The sequence below is a fragment of the Mauremys reevesii genome, linkage group 27, assembly GCF_016161935.1.
Source record: "Mauremys reevesii isolate NIE-2019 linkage group 27, ASM1616193v1, whole genome shotgun sequence".
NCBI lineage: Eukaryota > Metazoa > Chordata > Testudines > Geoemydidae > Mauremys > Mauremys reevesii.
In genome coordinates this window covers 7972077-7983999 of record NC_052649.1, presented here as the reverse complement: position 1 = coordinate 7983999, position 11923 = coordinate 7972077, and the positions used below count along the sequence as shown (strand labels likewise).

General features: G+C 61.3%; 1 protein-coding gene across 1 annotated transcript; it reads right to left on the bottom strand.

The window, feature by feature from the left end:
- Positions 1-664: 664 nt before the first annotated feature.
- On the bottom strand, positions 665-10068 carry FKBP10 (FKBP prolyl isomerase 10). The gene is made up of 10 exons (XM_039516948.1): positions 9786-10068; positions 6876-7021; positions 5097-5286; positions 4650-4795; positions 3593-3782; positions 3080-3225; positions 2383-2572; positions 1939-2081; positions 1522-1685; positions 665-1042 (listed from the first exon to the last, which is right to left on the bottom strand). The coding sequence occupies exons 1-10, from the start codon at positions 9980-9982 to the stop codon at positions 857-859; spliced, it is 1698 nt and encodes a 565-aa protein (XP_039372882.1). The 5' UTR covers positions 9983-10068; the 3' UTR covers positions 665-856.
- Positions 10069-11923: the final 1855 nt, after the last annotated feature.

The following is an 11923-nucleotide window of genomic DNA, read 5'->3' as shown; positions in this document are numbered from 1 at the left end:
CAGGGCTCTCAGCTGGACTGGGGGGAAGCCACCAACTTCCGGAATCCCAGCCCCACCCCCAAACCCCAACAAAATTGGGGGTTGGGGTGTGGGAGGGGGTGAGGGCTCCGGCTGGGGGTGCGGGCTGGGGATGAGGGGGTTGGGGGTGCAGGAGGTTGCTCTGGGCTGGGAGTGGGGTCTGGAGGGCAGGAGAGGGATCAGGGCGGGGGCAGGCTCTGAGCAGTGCTTACCTCAAGCAGCTCCTGGAAGCAGCACCATGACCCCCTCTGGCTCCTATGCGGAGGTGTGGACAGGTGGGTCTGTGCGCCGCCCCTGCAGCTCCCATTGGCTGCGGTTCCCGGCCAGTCGGCACTGCAGGGGCTGCGCTTGGGGCAGGGGCAGCACATGGAGCGGAGCCCCCCGGCTGCCCCTACGCGTAGGAGCCGGAAAGGGGACATGCTGCTGCTTCCGGGAGCCGTGCGGAGCGGGACACCCCCCAAACCCCACTCCCTGGCTGGAGCACCGGAGCGGGAGCTCAGGGGCCGGATTACGACGTCTGAAGGGCTGGATGCAGCTCCCGGGGCGTACTTTGCCCACCGCATTCTAGGTTCTGCCTTTAAAGGCAAGAACTTGGGACCCTCGGGCCTGGGTTTGTTATGTGGAGTTTTTCCCCGGCTGGCTTGTTATAAACGCTTCCAATAAAACACTGTTAAATAGTAAAAAAACAAAACCGAACAACTTCGCTCTGCAAAGGGGCTGGCTCTAAAGTTTCCTGCGCTGGCTTCTCTAGGCCCCGGTCCCGCGGTGGTGGGGGAGCAGCCCGCTCCAAGGCAGGAAAGGAGAAGGGGAAAAGTTGTCTCTTGAAGGCAGGAGCTCCTCAGAGCTCCTCGTGGATTCTCTCCTGATCTTCGTCGGATTTCAGCTTCAGCTCCTCCGCGGTGATTTTCCCATCCTGGTTCCGGTCCTGGTTCTGAAACATGTCGGCGATGACGATCTCCGGGTCGGAGCTGGGCATGAGCCGCCCCTTCCCCTCGGTGAGCTGGGCCTTGATGAAAGTGGAGAACTGCAGCAGGGAGAGATGAGAACAGCTTACGTGGCTAGGACTCGGTGCAGCGGGGCAGGACAGCATGCAGCCAGCTCTGGGGTGGAGGCCAATGGCCGGACAGGAACAAGGGCAGGGAGCACGCCAGCGCCAGGCTGCAGGAGGCTCCCCTCCAGGTTCCCTGGTCTGCGATGCTCTCAAAGCTTTCTGGGAAGGGCGGCCCAGCGTGGGCACGCGGCCCCCCCACCTCGCCTTAGCCTACAGCCAGACCCAATTCGAGCCGCTGCCTGTGGCTGGTTCCCAGCATGCCTTGTGGCTATGGGCCAGAGGGATGTTGCTGCCTGGCTGGACCCCTGGGCAGGGGCGTCGCTCAGAGTCCGTCCCTGGCCCCTGACCCACTGGAAAGCCCAAGCGCAGTGGATCACAGGATCCGAGACTGCTGCTGGGGCTGATCCCTGATTCCGATTCCACCCCCCCTGTGCCCGGAGCTTCGGCTGCACCTCTTCGGGGGGGATCTCGCCATCCTTGTTCAGGTCCATGTCCTCATACAGGTTTGCGGGTGGGTCCCCGTGCCAGATAAACAGGTAGCCTTCAGGGACTCCTTCCTCCCTGGAGAGCAGCTCCACCTCGAACCGGAGCACAGCACTGCCTGGCACGCCCCGGGCTGAAAGGCAAGGGGTGCATGTCACCGATCCCTCGTGTGCTCGGATGCACTACGGTGCCTTTGCACCATGGTGCGACGTGCGAGAATGAGCTTCTGAACACCCCCGCTGGGGCGCCTTGCCCAGGCTGGCTCAGCTGGGGGGTTAAAGGCCAAAGGAGGCCAGGTAACACCCTGGGCTGCTGCCAGGCGACGGGCCAAAGAGCGAGTGGTAGCCACAGACCAACCCACCAGGCAGTTCCCCTCCCCCCCTCACCTCCGTTCTCTCCGTGCCCCAGGTGGGGGGGGATGATGATCACCCGTTTCTCCCCCACGCACATGTTCAGCAGGCCGGTGTTCAGGCCGTCGATCACCTTGCTGGTCCCCAGCGTCGCCTCCTGCGGGTGGTTGTAGTCGTGGCTGCAGGAGGCAATGCGGACATTGGACGGGTGAGGGGATTTCCTGAGCCCACGCAGCCTCCTACCCTCGGGAACCTGCCTCGGGCCTCCCCCGACCTCGGACCAATCAGCTGTGGCAGGGGAATTGCTGGTGCCCACGATCTTACCCCAGCCCCCCAGTCCAGGCACCTCCATCCTGCTGAGCTTTGCCGAGCTCGTCGGCTCAGTGCCCCAGCCCCACGAGCAGCACCTGGACTGCTGGGATTGAGCTGGCGGGGGGGTCCAGGCTGCCCCGGGGTCCCACGCGGCGGGGCCACACTCACGAGGAGAAGAGCTTGGTGCCATCCAGCAGCGAGCAGTTGTAGTGGTAGCGGACAAAGTCGCGCTCCTGGGTGGTAACGTTGCAGCCCTCGGGCCGGGAGAGGGTCTCGATCTCCACCGAGTCCAGGGGGTTGTGGAAGTCGATGACGTGGATGTCAAAGATGAGCACGGCTGAGCCGGGGATCTTGTTCCCTGGAGGAGAAGGACGAAGGGCCCTGTGGGGATGAGGGGCTGGGGAGAGGGCAGCGCCGGGGGAAAGACCCTGCCTCCTCGGGGGCCGGATCGTTCCTACAGTCCAGTGCCCCGGGTGCTAATTGAACATGTCCCTGCCTGCCCCAGCCCGAGAGACACCCCCCTACGCTGGGCCCTTCCCCTGAGCCAACGGCCCCACCTGACAACCCCGCCACTGGTGCCGGGGCTCCGTGCCCTTCTCCTGCGGGAGGCAGCCCCCCCCATCTTATTCACAGGCTCAGCCTGAATTCCTCTCCTGGGGCAGCTCTAGCCGGTCGGCTCAGGGCAGGGCTGGCTCCCGTCCAGCGGGCGATCCCAGCCCGCTGCCCTCGTCATGGGCACGGGGACGACTGATGTGATGCAGGAAACAAAGGCTCGTGTAACGGAGCCAGCGGGGAGCACACCCGTCCTCCTGCTCCCTGCCCTGCAATCCCAGGGCTGGTGCACCCTGCGGGGACCCCTTCCTACCGGCTCCATTCTCCCCATAGCCCAGGTGCGGCGGGACGATGATCCTTCGCTTTTCTCCGACGCAGACGCCCTGCAGGCCCTGGTCCATGCCGGGGATGATGAAGCCCTTCCCGATGTAGGTGTCGTAGGTGTGATTGCGGGAGTAACTGCAGCAAACGCAGCACCAGGCAGCGTCAGGTCGCAGGTAAGCACCCAATGAGGGGAGCGCAGCGGCGAAAGCTCAGCCTGCATTCCCCAGCCCCTGCCCCTCCATCCCGGCCCCATCCTCCACCCCACAGCCCTGCCCAGGCCCCTGCACCCCGGCCGGAATCCCCCACCCACAGCCCTGCCCAGGCCCCTGCACCCCAGCCCGAATCCCCCACCCACAGCCCTGCCCTGGCCACTGCACCCCACCGGGGGCCGCATGGGGAGGAGCTCTGCTGCATGGCACCACCGGACGAAGTGGAGATTCTAAACCCCAGGCACAAATGGGGGGGCCCGTGCTCGTCCGTGGGCCCCGCCGGTGGCCAGTACCTGGAGTCGAAGAGCGTCCCGTCCATCAGGGTCCCGTTGTAGTGATAGCGGACGAAGTCGCCCGTCACGGCCTTGCGCTTGCAGGACGCCGGCACCTCCAGGTGCTCCAGGGAGATGCCGTCTTTGGGGTTGTGCAGGTCCACCAGCAGCACGTCGAACACCAGGGAGGCCTGGGGCGGGATCACCGTGCCTGGGTGGGGAGGAGGGAAGCAGGGTCGTGCCCAAGCAGAGCCAGCCCCTGCACCGTGCCCAGAGCAGCCGGAGCGAGGGACCTCTGGGGTGGAACTGCAGCCTCCTCATGGCCAGTCACCCCCTCCTCTTTTGCAGAGGTGGGGCCCCCGGGGCAGCCGACCCCAGCACGCCCCGCTCTAGCTCCGTGCGGAGCGCCCCCGGCTGCGACCGGGCGTTACCGGCATGCAGCAGCTCCGTGTTTAACGGCACGAGGCGGAGCTTCGCCATGCACCGGATCGTGGCCGTGACGTGCTGCCTCGGAGCGACCCAGAGCTGAGCAGGGTCCCTTTGCGCCCCCCCCCCCCCACTCACATCCCTCTGCCCCGGCGGCTCAGACCCTCCTCTCTGGTCCTGCCTGAGTTCCGCTGGGAAATGGTGCCAATGCTGCATGGCGAGATCTGTCCGGCAGCCCTGGGGCCAGCCCCGGCTTTATCAGCCACCTGCCCGCCAGCTTGTTTGGCAGACGGCAGAACACTGGGCTGCGCGGGATCAGATGCTCATGGCCCTTTAACCCCTCCCCCCCACACCCCGAGCCATCTACTTCCCCATCCACTCCCGTCCTTCCCATCCCTTTCTCCCCGCTCTTCCCTTGGCCCCAGGGCTTCCCGACCAGAGCCAAAGTCACCCCGTCTCCTCTGCCCAGGCGGGGCTGCGAGCTGGCCGGGCACCTGCTTCGCCGTTTCCTTGCCTGGGGAGTTTGGCAGCTGCCATGACTGGCGTTCGTGGGGCTCAGACCCAGCGCTGCCTTTCGCCCATGCAAACTGCCTCCCGGCTGCCTGCCTCTGGGCAGCCCCAGCGTGCCAGGCGTGTGCAGTCCCCGTCTCACCGTAGCCCTTCTCCCCGTAGGCCAGGAAGGGAGGGATGATGATCCTCCTCTTCTCCCCAGCGCACATCCCCAGCAGGCCCTCGTCCATGCCTTTGATCAGCCAGCCCGTGCCCACGTAGGTGTCGTACGTGCTGTCCTTGCTGTAGCTGGCACCGGGGAGAGACGAGGGGAAGAATGACTCCGGGGCACAGGCAGCGCCCCCAACCCAACCTGCTCAGCCCAGGGGTCCTGGCACGCGTGGGCTCCCCTCCCCCACAGGGAGTCATGGAGCGTGAACTCAGGCCTCCTCCAGCCAGGCCCCTCTGAGTCAGGGGAGATGGGTCTGGGGGAGGGCCCAGGGCACGTGTGAAGCTGGCCCCGCGGCTACCTGCTCCAGTCCCCCAGACGGGCAAGCTGGCGTTTGTCACTAGCCCCCGCGTGCTGCCCCTCCTGCTCGGCTCCCTGTACCTGGAGTCGAAGTGGGTGCCGTCCAGCAGCGTGCCGTTGTAGTGGTACCGGACGAAGTCTGAGTTCTCCACAGTGCGGTTGCAGCGCTCCGGCTTGTGCAAGGTGGTGATCTGCAGCTTGTCCTCTTTGTTCCAGATGTCCAGCATGATGACGTCAAAATACAAGGTGGCATCGGGGGGGATCATGCCAGCTGCGAAGGACAACGACCGAGAACGGCTCAGCCCCGGGGAGTGTCAGAGCGAGGGGAGCAGCCTCATGGCACGAGGCCGAGACTGTTCACTTCAGCACCTCGAAATCCATCCACAGGCCCCCCCGGCCTCTGCCGCTCAGCCCCGTTCACAACAGCTGTTCACGTGCTCTTCCACACCCTGCAGATTGTCCCCCCACCAGCGGCTGGTCCACATACGAGACACCAGGAGGCTGCTGCTGCTTGGAGCTGACGGACTTCGACACGGGCTGGTCCCAGCTTCACACTGGCCCAAGTGGGGTCACTTATCCTTGGAGCCGAGAAGGGGCCACCACACCTCACAGCATGGGGGTGCCCCAAATGCCAGTTACCGGATTTTCTCTCCCTCCACCCCACTGTCCTAAGGAGAATGGAGAGCGCTGGCACTGGGAACCCGGGCAGTCCTGGTGAGTAGGACACAGCCTTTATTCAACACCTCACTGCCCTTTTCTGCTGGTTTCCCTTTAAGGAGAGGGGTGACAGCATCACAGCCGAACAGTGCTCGGGGGTTTATTGTATCGATTATTTGTCGGCTTGGAATGAAGAGTAATTCTCAGATTAGCCCTCCCCTGGCGCCTTTCATGTGAGGCTCTCAAAGGGTTTATCAAACCTAGTGATACTCCACATGCTCAGAGATGGCTTTGTTCAGCACTAACATGCAGCCACCTCTGGGCTGAATGTGGCAGCTGGGTAGCCTCACACCGAGGAGAAACGATACTGCGTCCAGCGGAGAGTACTGGGGGACCGTGAGGAGGTGTGAGCCTATTCTCCTGACCGAATTCAGCCGGGCCGCGCTGCTCCCGTAATGCTACAGCGGGATTGTCACTGACCACGCTGAGATCTGCACTGATCTCCCAGTGCAGGAGGCCCTGGGTCTCTCCTGCCCTGTGCATGTGACACAAAGGTTCACAGCCCATGGGTTAAATAATCCCAGCTGATTGCTCCTACTGGCCTGTCCATCTTATTTTTACATGTTACTCATTGGCCAGGACTTTGGAATTGCTCTGCCCAACCACTGCATCCCATATAAACTTCAGGAGGGGGCCGGATCTCAGCGAGGGACTTGGAGCCTGTCCTCATCCTTGTGGTCGCAGCCGCCGCCGAGCTGCATGTGGCTCGGGCCAGACCAACGGGCGGCTCAGCAGCTCAGAGAAGAGGAGGCCAGGAAGGGAGAGATCTCTGCATGTTAGTCCCCCACCCAGGGCCAGATCCTGCCCTGGGGGTCCCTGGACTCCCCTGCACTCATCCAGGGGAGACCAGCCCACGGAGGTGCTGAGCCCTGCGAAGCTCATGGACTTCACCGGGAACGGTGGGTGCCCAAGTCCTTAGGAGCACAGATGGGAGCTGATCCACCCTCTGGGGCCTTTCTGCCTCCCACGTTATCCCCAGTGAGAAGAGCTTAGCCAGCGATGCAGGAGGCAGAACCCTGCCGCGACCTGGGCTCCTGCAGGGCTGACGGGAGAGACGTTGGGCCTGACCTCATCGCACCGGAGACCCCCTGGGCCGTGCTAGGACGGCCGGCGGGGCCCTTGTGTTCGACGCCCGCCCCTTACCGACGCCGATGCTGCCGTAGCCCAGGTGGGGAGGGACAATCAGGTGGCGCCGTTCATTGACGCACATGCCCTGCAGGCCTCGGTCCATGCCGGTGATCAGCCGGCCGACTCCCACCACGCCCGCCACCGTGGCACCTCTGTCGTAGCTGGGGAGGAACGGAGACACGTTAAGTCCCCCTCTTCTGATGGCCTTGGCTGTTTGGGATACTGCAAAGCAACTAGGATCCTTGGCCACACCAGCCTGCCCCACCAGTCCAGTGAGTCCCATAGCTGGCCCCAAACAATAGGATTGCAAAGTTCCCACCCAGCCCTGCCCGTGGGGCCTGCCACAAGACCAGTCCGGAGACTAACAGCCTGAAGATCAGGATGTTCCATGCATCCCCCCCTCCTGGGGCAACGACTGTACCAGACCTGTCACCACTCGACCAACCCACCAGCAGAGGTAGGGGAGTCTCCATCACCGGAGTAGTTCAATCCAGACCGACGTCTTTCTAAGCCACACGCTCTCACGCAGACAGAAGCGATGGGCTTGATACTCAAGTTACTGGGTGAGGGTCTCTGGCCTGCACAAGGCAGTTCAGCCTAGACGATCATAACGGTCCCTTCGGGACTCGAGCACTAATTAACGACTGATTATTACGCGCCCTCGGCCCCATGTCACAAGGCACAAAGTGGCTATGGCCCAACGTTTGCAGAAGTCTCTAATTTTGGGGGCTTCTGCGGCTGGGAGCTCAGCTCGCTGCCCACCTTCCAGCCACAGAGCTGCGGGGGCCGAAGCCCGAGGCGGCTCAGTTTGGACCCCAAATTAGAGGCCACTTCTGAAAACACTGGCCCCTGTGACTCACCCAATGAGCTGGCAGCAAAGTCAGGAACAAAATCCGGATCTCCTGAGTCCCAATGCTCAGCCCACTAGACTACAGCTACCCCTGTGGTTAAAGCAACCGGCCCATGAAATGACAGGCTAGGGGGGTGCCCATAGTGTTCTGCAGATGATGGATTCTGGCTCTTTGATCTTGGAATACGGGGGGGCAGAGGGCACACGTGTGTTGCATTTCATGGTGGAGCATATACAGGAGTATGATGTCCCACGTATGCTACTGGCCAGATTTCTTTTGCAACTCAATCTCTGCACCAGACGCGGACCCAGTGCCGGGGAATACTCCCATCAAAGCGGGATTGGAGCTGATGTCCCTGATCCTGGGTCTGATCCTGCATTCCTCACACACGCAGAGGCTTGGGAATGCAGGATCAGGCCCTTTGTTTGCAAAAATCATTCGTGATGTTTAAGCCGGGACCGAATGCAAACAAGCATCACACCCAGATAAGCACTGGCTGGCCGACTCTCCGGTGCTTCCAGGGAACAGATATGCCACCTTCCAAACCCTGTGCAGAGTAGTTAACGACCAAACACCCAAGCCTCATTTGTAACCTGCAAATGACTCTGATTTTTAACTCGTAAAGCCCACTCTCTCAGGGGCCATTCGGGCTCATTACAAGTGCTCCAAGATCCTTTGCTTCGTTTAATGGCCAGCGGAACTTCTCCGGGAACCACGCTGCAGCCATCAAGACAAAGAATTATTTTAGTAGGAAAGGTTTCCTGGGGCCCCATTTATCTGCCAGACTCATGCCTAGCGGTGGCTGCTGGATGGCTGATTTATCCCACTCTTTACGCTTCCTGTTCGGCCATTCAGGGACGAGTAGCAACGTTTTAAATATTTCAAACCAGAGCAGATTCCCTGAAGCGTTTCGGTGGCACGTCTGAAAATCTACCAGGAAAGCAAGCGTTGCTGCCCTCTGCTGGGCCTGATCCTGAGCGTGGAGACGGCCGCAGGCCTGTGCAATGGGCCTGCTTTGCCTCTTGCTCCCAACTGGTTTCAATCAGGAGAAATTCCCCTGGAGCGACACCAGCACTGTAACGCCTGACTGAGCAAAGGGCTGGCTGCACAGGCCCAGGGAGAGCTGCGACCCGCTCACAGAGGTGGAAAAGGGCCCTTTGGATGGACCACACTCTGAAACTGCACTGGCTCGAAAAGCGCTTGAATCTGTCCCTGTGTCATGGCCGCTGTGATTAGCTTTCTCTCTGCAGCGGCAGGCTCGGCCTGTTGTGCCTGATCTCCGGTAGGACCCAATCCTGCATCCTTTACTCACCCGAGTAGTCCTTACCCCTGCAAGCAGTTGCACTGGACTCAACAAGCCTGCCCTTGGGAGTAAGGGCTGCTGGCGTGAATGGGAGATTGCAGGACCCAGCTCTCCGCCAAAGAAAACAAAACGGACACAAAATACAAAGCAACGGCTCCTGAAAAACGAACCCCAAAGAGCGACATCAACGGTCTCGGTTCTCCTCCCGCCGGACCAGGGCAGTTGCTCGGGGATGGTTTGCACGTGGCGAATATGGAGCCACCGGAATGACACGTCTACACTGAGCGGGCCCCCACTGCATGTTCAGCAGCACCCCAGGGCATGTAACGGTTTTTCTTGCCTTGGGGAACCAGGGCCGCCCAGGGCATTCGGGAGGCCTGGGGCAAAGCAATTTCGGGGGCCCCTTCCATAAGAAATAATTGCAATACTCTAGAATACTGTATTCTCGTGGGGCATATGGCCCATCCCCCCCCCGGCGGCCCCTTGCCCTTGTTGCAAAGCAAGCCCCTGGGCCGTGCGTGCAGAAGTGCGCTGGGCTCCTGGCACGGCGATGGGCATCGGTTCAGGGCGTGCCACCGCCGGCAGGAGGAATTAGGCAGAATTTGAACCCAGGCTCCGGAGCAGAGCGAGCATTGCAGTGCCGCTGGGGGGGGGGCAAGGACGGTGCAGGCTCCATCTGCCAGATGAAGGGGGGGCTGCAGCAGCCCCCCCCTCTGCTGTTACAGGGGGGCAGGGCCGCCCCGTGCCATGTGCTACAGCCCGATCCGGTACCTGGAGTCGAACTTCTGGCCGTCGCGGAAGGTGCCGTTGTAGTGGTAGCGGATGAAGTCCCCCATCTGGGCCTCCCGCAGGCAGACCTTGGGGATGTAGTACCTGTCCACCACCACGTCTTCCAGGGGCCCCGGGTCCCCGCGGCCGGGGGCCGCCAGCAGGCCGAGCAGGAGCAGGAGGAGGCCGCCCCGGGCCATGGTGCTGCGGGCGCGGGCAGAGCGGGAAGGGGCTGGGCTGCTCCGAGCCTGGAGCTTCGCCTCCCGCCCGGCCCCTCGCCAGGAATGTTGTCAACGTGGAAAGCGGGCGTGGGAGGCGCCGAGCGCACGTAGCTGCCCGCGGGGATGCGCGGGGGGCTCCCGCGCCCACGCGGGAATTTCCCCCGCCCCGCGGGGGGCTCCGGAGACGCCGAGGGGGACGTTCCACGCGGGGCGATTTTTTTTTTTTTGCAATTATTTCTGAGAAGGGAAAATCCGCAGCGAACTATTTCACTGCAAGTTTGTGCAGGGAGAGGTCCTACCCCGGCGGCAGCCAGGCTCCCCCTGGGTCCCAGCGCCGCGGCTTGGTCGGGGGTCCCTCTCCATGGGGCAGCTCCAGGGGCACGTTCTGATCCCTGGGGGCAGAACCAGCCACCATCCGTCCGGGCTGGCATAGCAGCAGTGTGGTGAGCAAGGCAGAGAAGTGATTCTTCCGCTCTGCTCCGCGCCGATTCGGCCTCCAATGGAGTCTTGTGTCCAGTTCTGGGCGCCACATTTCAGGAAGGATGTGGACAAATTGGAGAAAGTCCAGAGAAGAGCCACAAAAATGAGGAAAGGTCTAAAATACGTGACCTGTGAGGGAAGATTGAAAAAACCTGGGTTTGTTGAGTCTGGAGAAGAGACGCCTGGGAGGGGACATGAGACCAGTTTTCAAGGACATAAAGGGTTGTTACAAGGAGGAGGGAGAAGGATTGTCCTTAGCCTCTGAGGACAGGACAAGAAGCAATGGGCTTAAATTGCAGCAAGGGAGGTTTAGGTTGGACATGAGGAAAAACTTCCTGTCAGGGTGGTTAAGCATTAGAATAAATTGCCCAGGGAGGTTGTGGAATCTCCATCACTGGAGATTTTTTGGACCAGGCTGGACAAACCCCTGTCAGGGATGGTCTCGATAATCCTTAGTCCTGCCGCCAGTGCAGGGGATGGGACTAGACCTCTCGAGGCCCCTTCCAGTGCTACGATTCTAGGATCGGTCGTTATCAGTCAGGAGTAATAAATACAGCAAATGAATAATTATTAATAGCAATTTCTAACCCTTTTAAACCTGCTGAGGAAAGGTGTTAAGTGCAAATGATAATGAATTAGGAATGGCTGGTGTCCTATTTACCAAATGCACATCAGACCATTGCAGGCATCTCTGCCTTCCACAAGCTGATCTGCGAACGGCGGTCACCACCGTTAAGTGCGCTCTGCACGTCCTGGATACAGAATAGACATCTAGGAACTGGGATGGGACCCACTGGTCCTCAACAGATGGGAACAAGGATCCAGACAGAAGCTTGTTGTTCACTGCTGGAGTTAGCAAGTCCCTTAGTTGTCTGCAAGGCTGACGGATTCTTGGCTTTACAAGTTTAGGCCTAGGGAAGAGAGAGGTTGCGGGGAACTTCCTCTCTCTGCGGCGGTGTGGAGAGAGAAGCACTGTTTTTTCCCCCCAGTAGCGTGTCTCCTACTGCAGCTGATCAGGTGTTAATTGGGCCATCACTCCACCTCTCTGTGTTCAGTCCGTGGCACTGCCCAGCATACAGACTGGAAGGTCTTTGGGGCAGAGACCTGGCCTTCAGACCCGTCTGCAAGGCCCATGGCACGCTGCTGGCATTGTATATATAATGTTTGCACCTGCACCCATCTGACAGCCCTGCAGCTCTCTGCTTCTGGTGACGCGCACCCCCTGGGCAGAGAGATGAGACGGCACAGGGCCTGGCCTCCAAATAGGAGCGGAGTGGGGCACAGCTCCTGGTCTGGCTCTGCGTGACTGTCACCCTTCAGATTTATCCCCAGCTGAAGATGCTGCTTCCACCCCCTTTGTCCCAGCTGCAGCCCTGTCCAGAGCGACACAAACATTCCCGCCCTAGCGAGACGGGCCGGGAGCCCGGCCCTGGGCTCTTT

Excerpts from the sequence above, each read along its gene's own strand:
- FKBP10 (XM_039516948.1), bottom strand. The coding sequence starts at position 9,982 with ATGGCCCGGGGCGGCCTCCTCCTGCTCCTGCTCGGCCTGCTGGCGGCC. Across the intron at positions 3,783-4,649 it reads CTACGGGGAGAAGGGCTACG|GCACGGTGATCCCGCCCCAG; the intron begins GTGAGACGGGGA and ends CTCCCCACCCAG. Across the intron at positions 1,043-1,521 it reads GCGAGATCCCCCCCGAAGAG|TTCTCCACTTTCATCAAGGC; the intron begins GTGCAGCCGAAG and ends TCCCTGCTGCAG.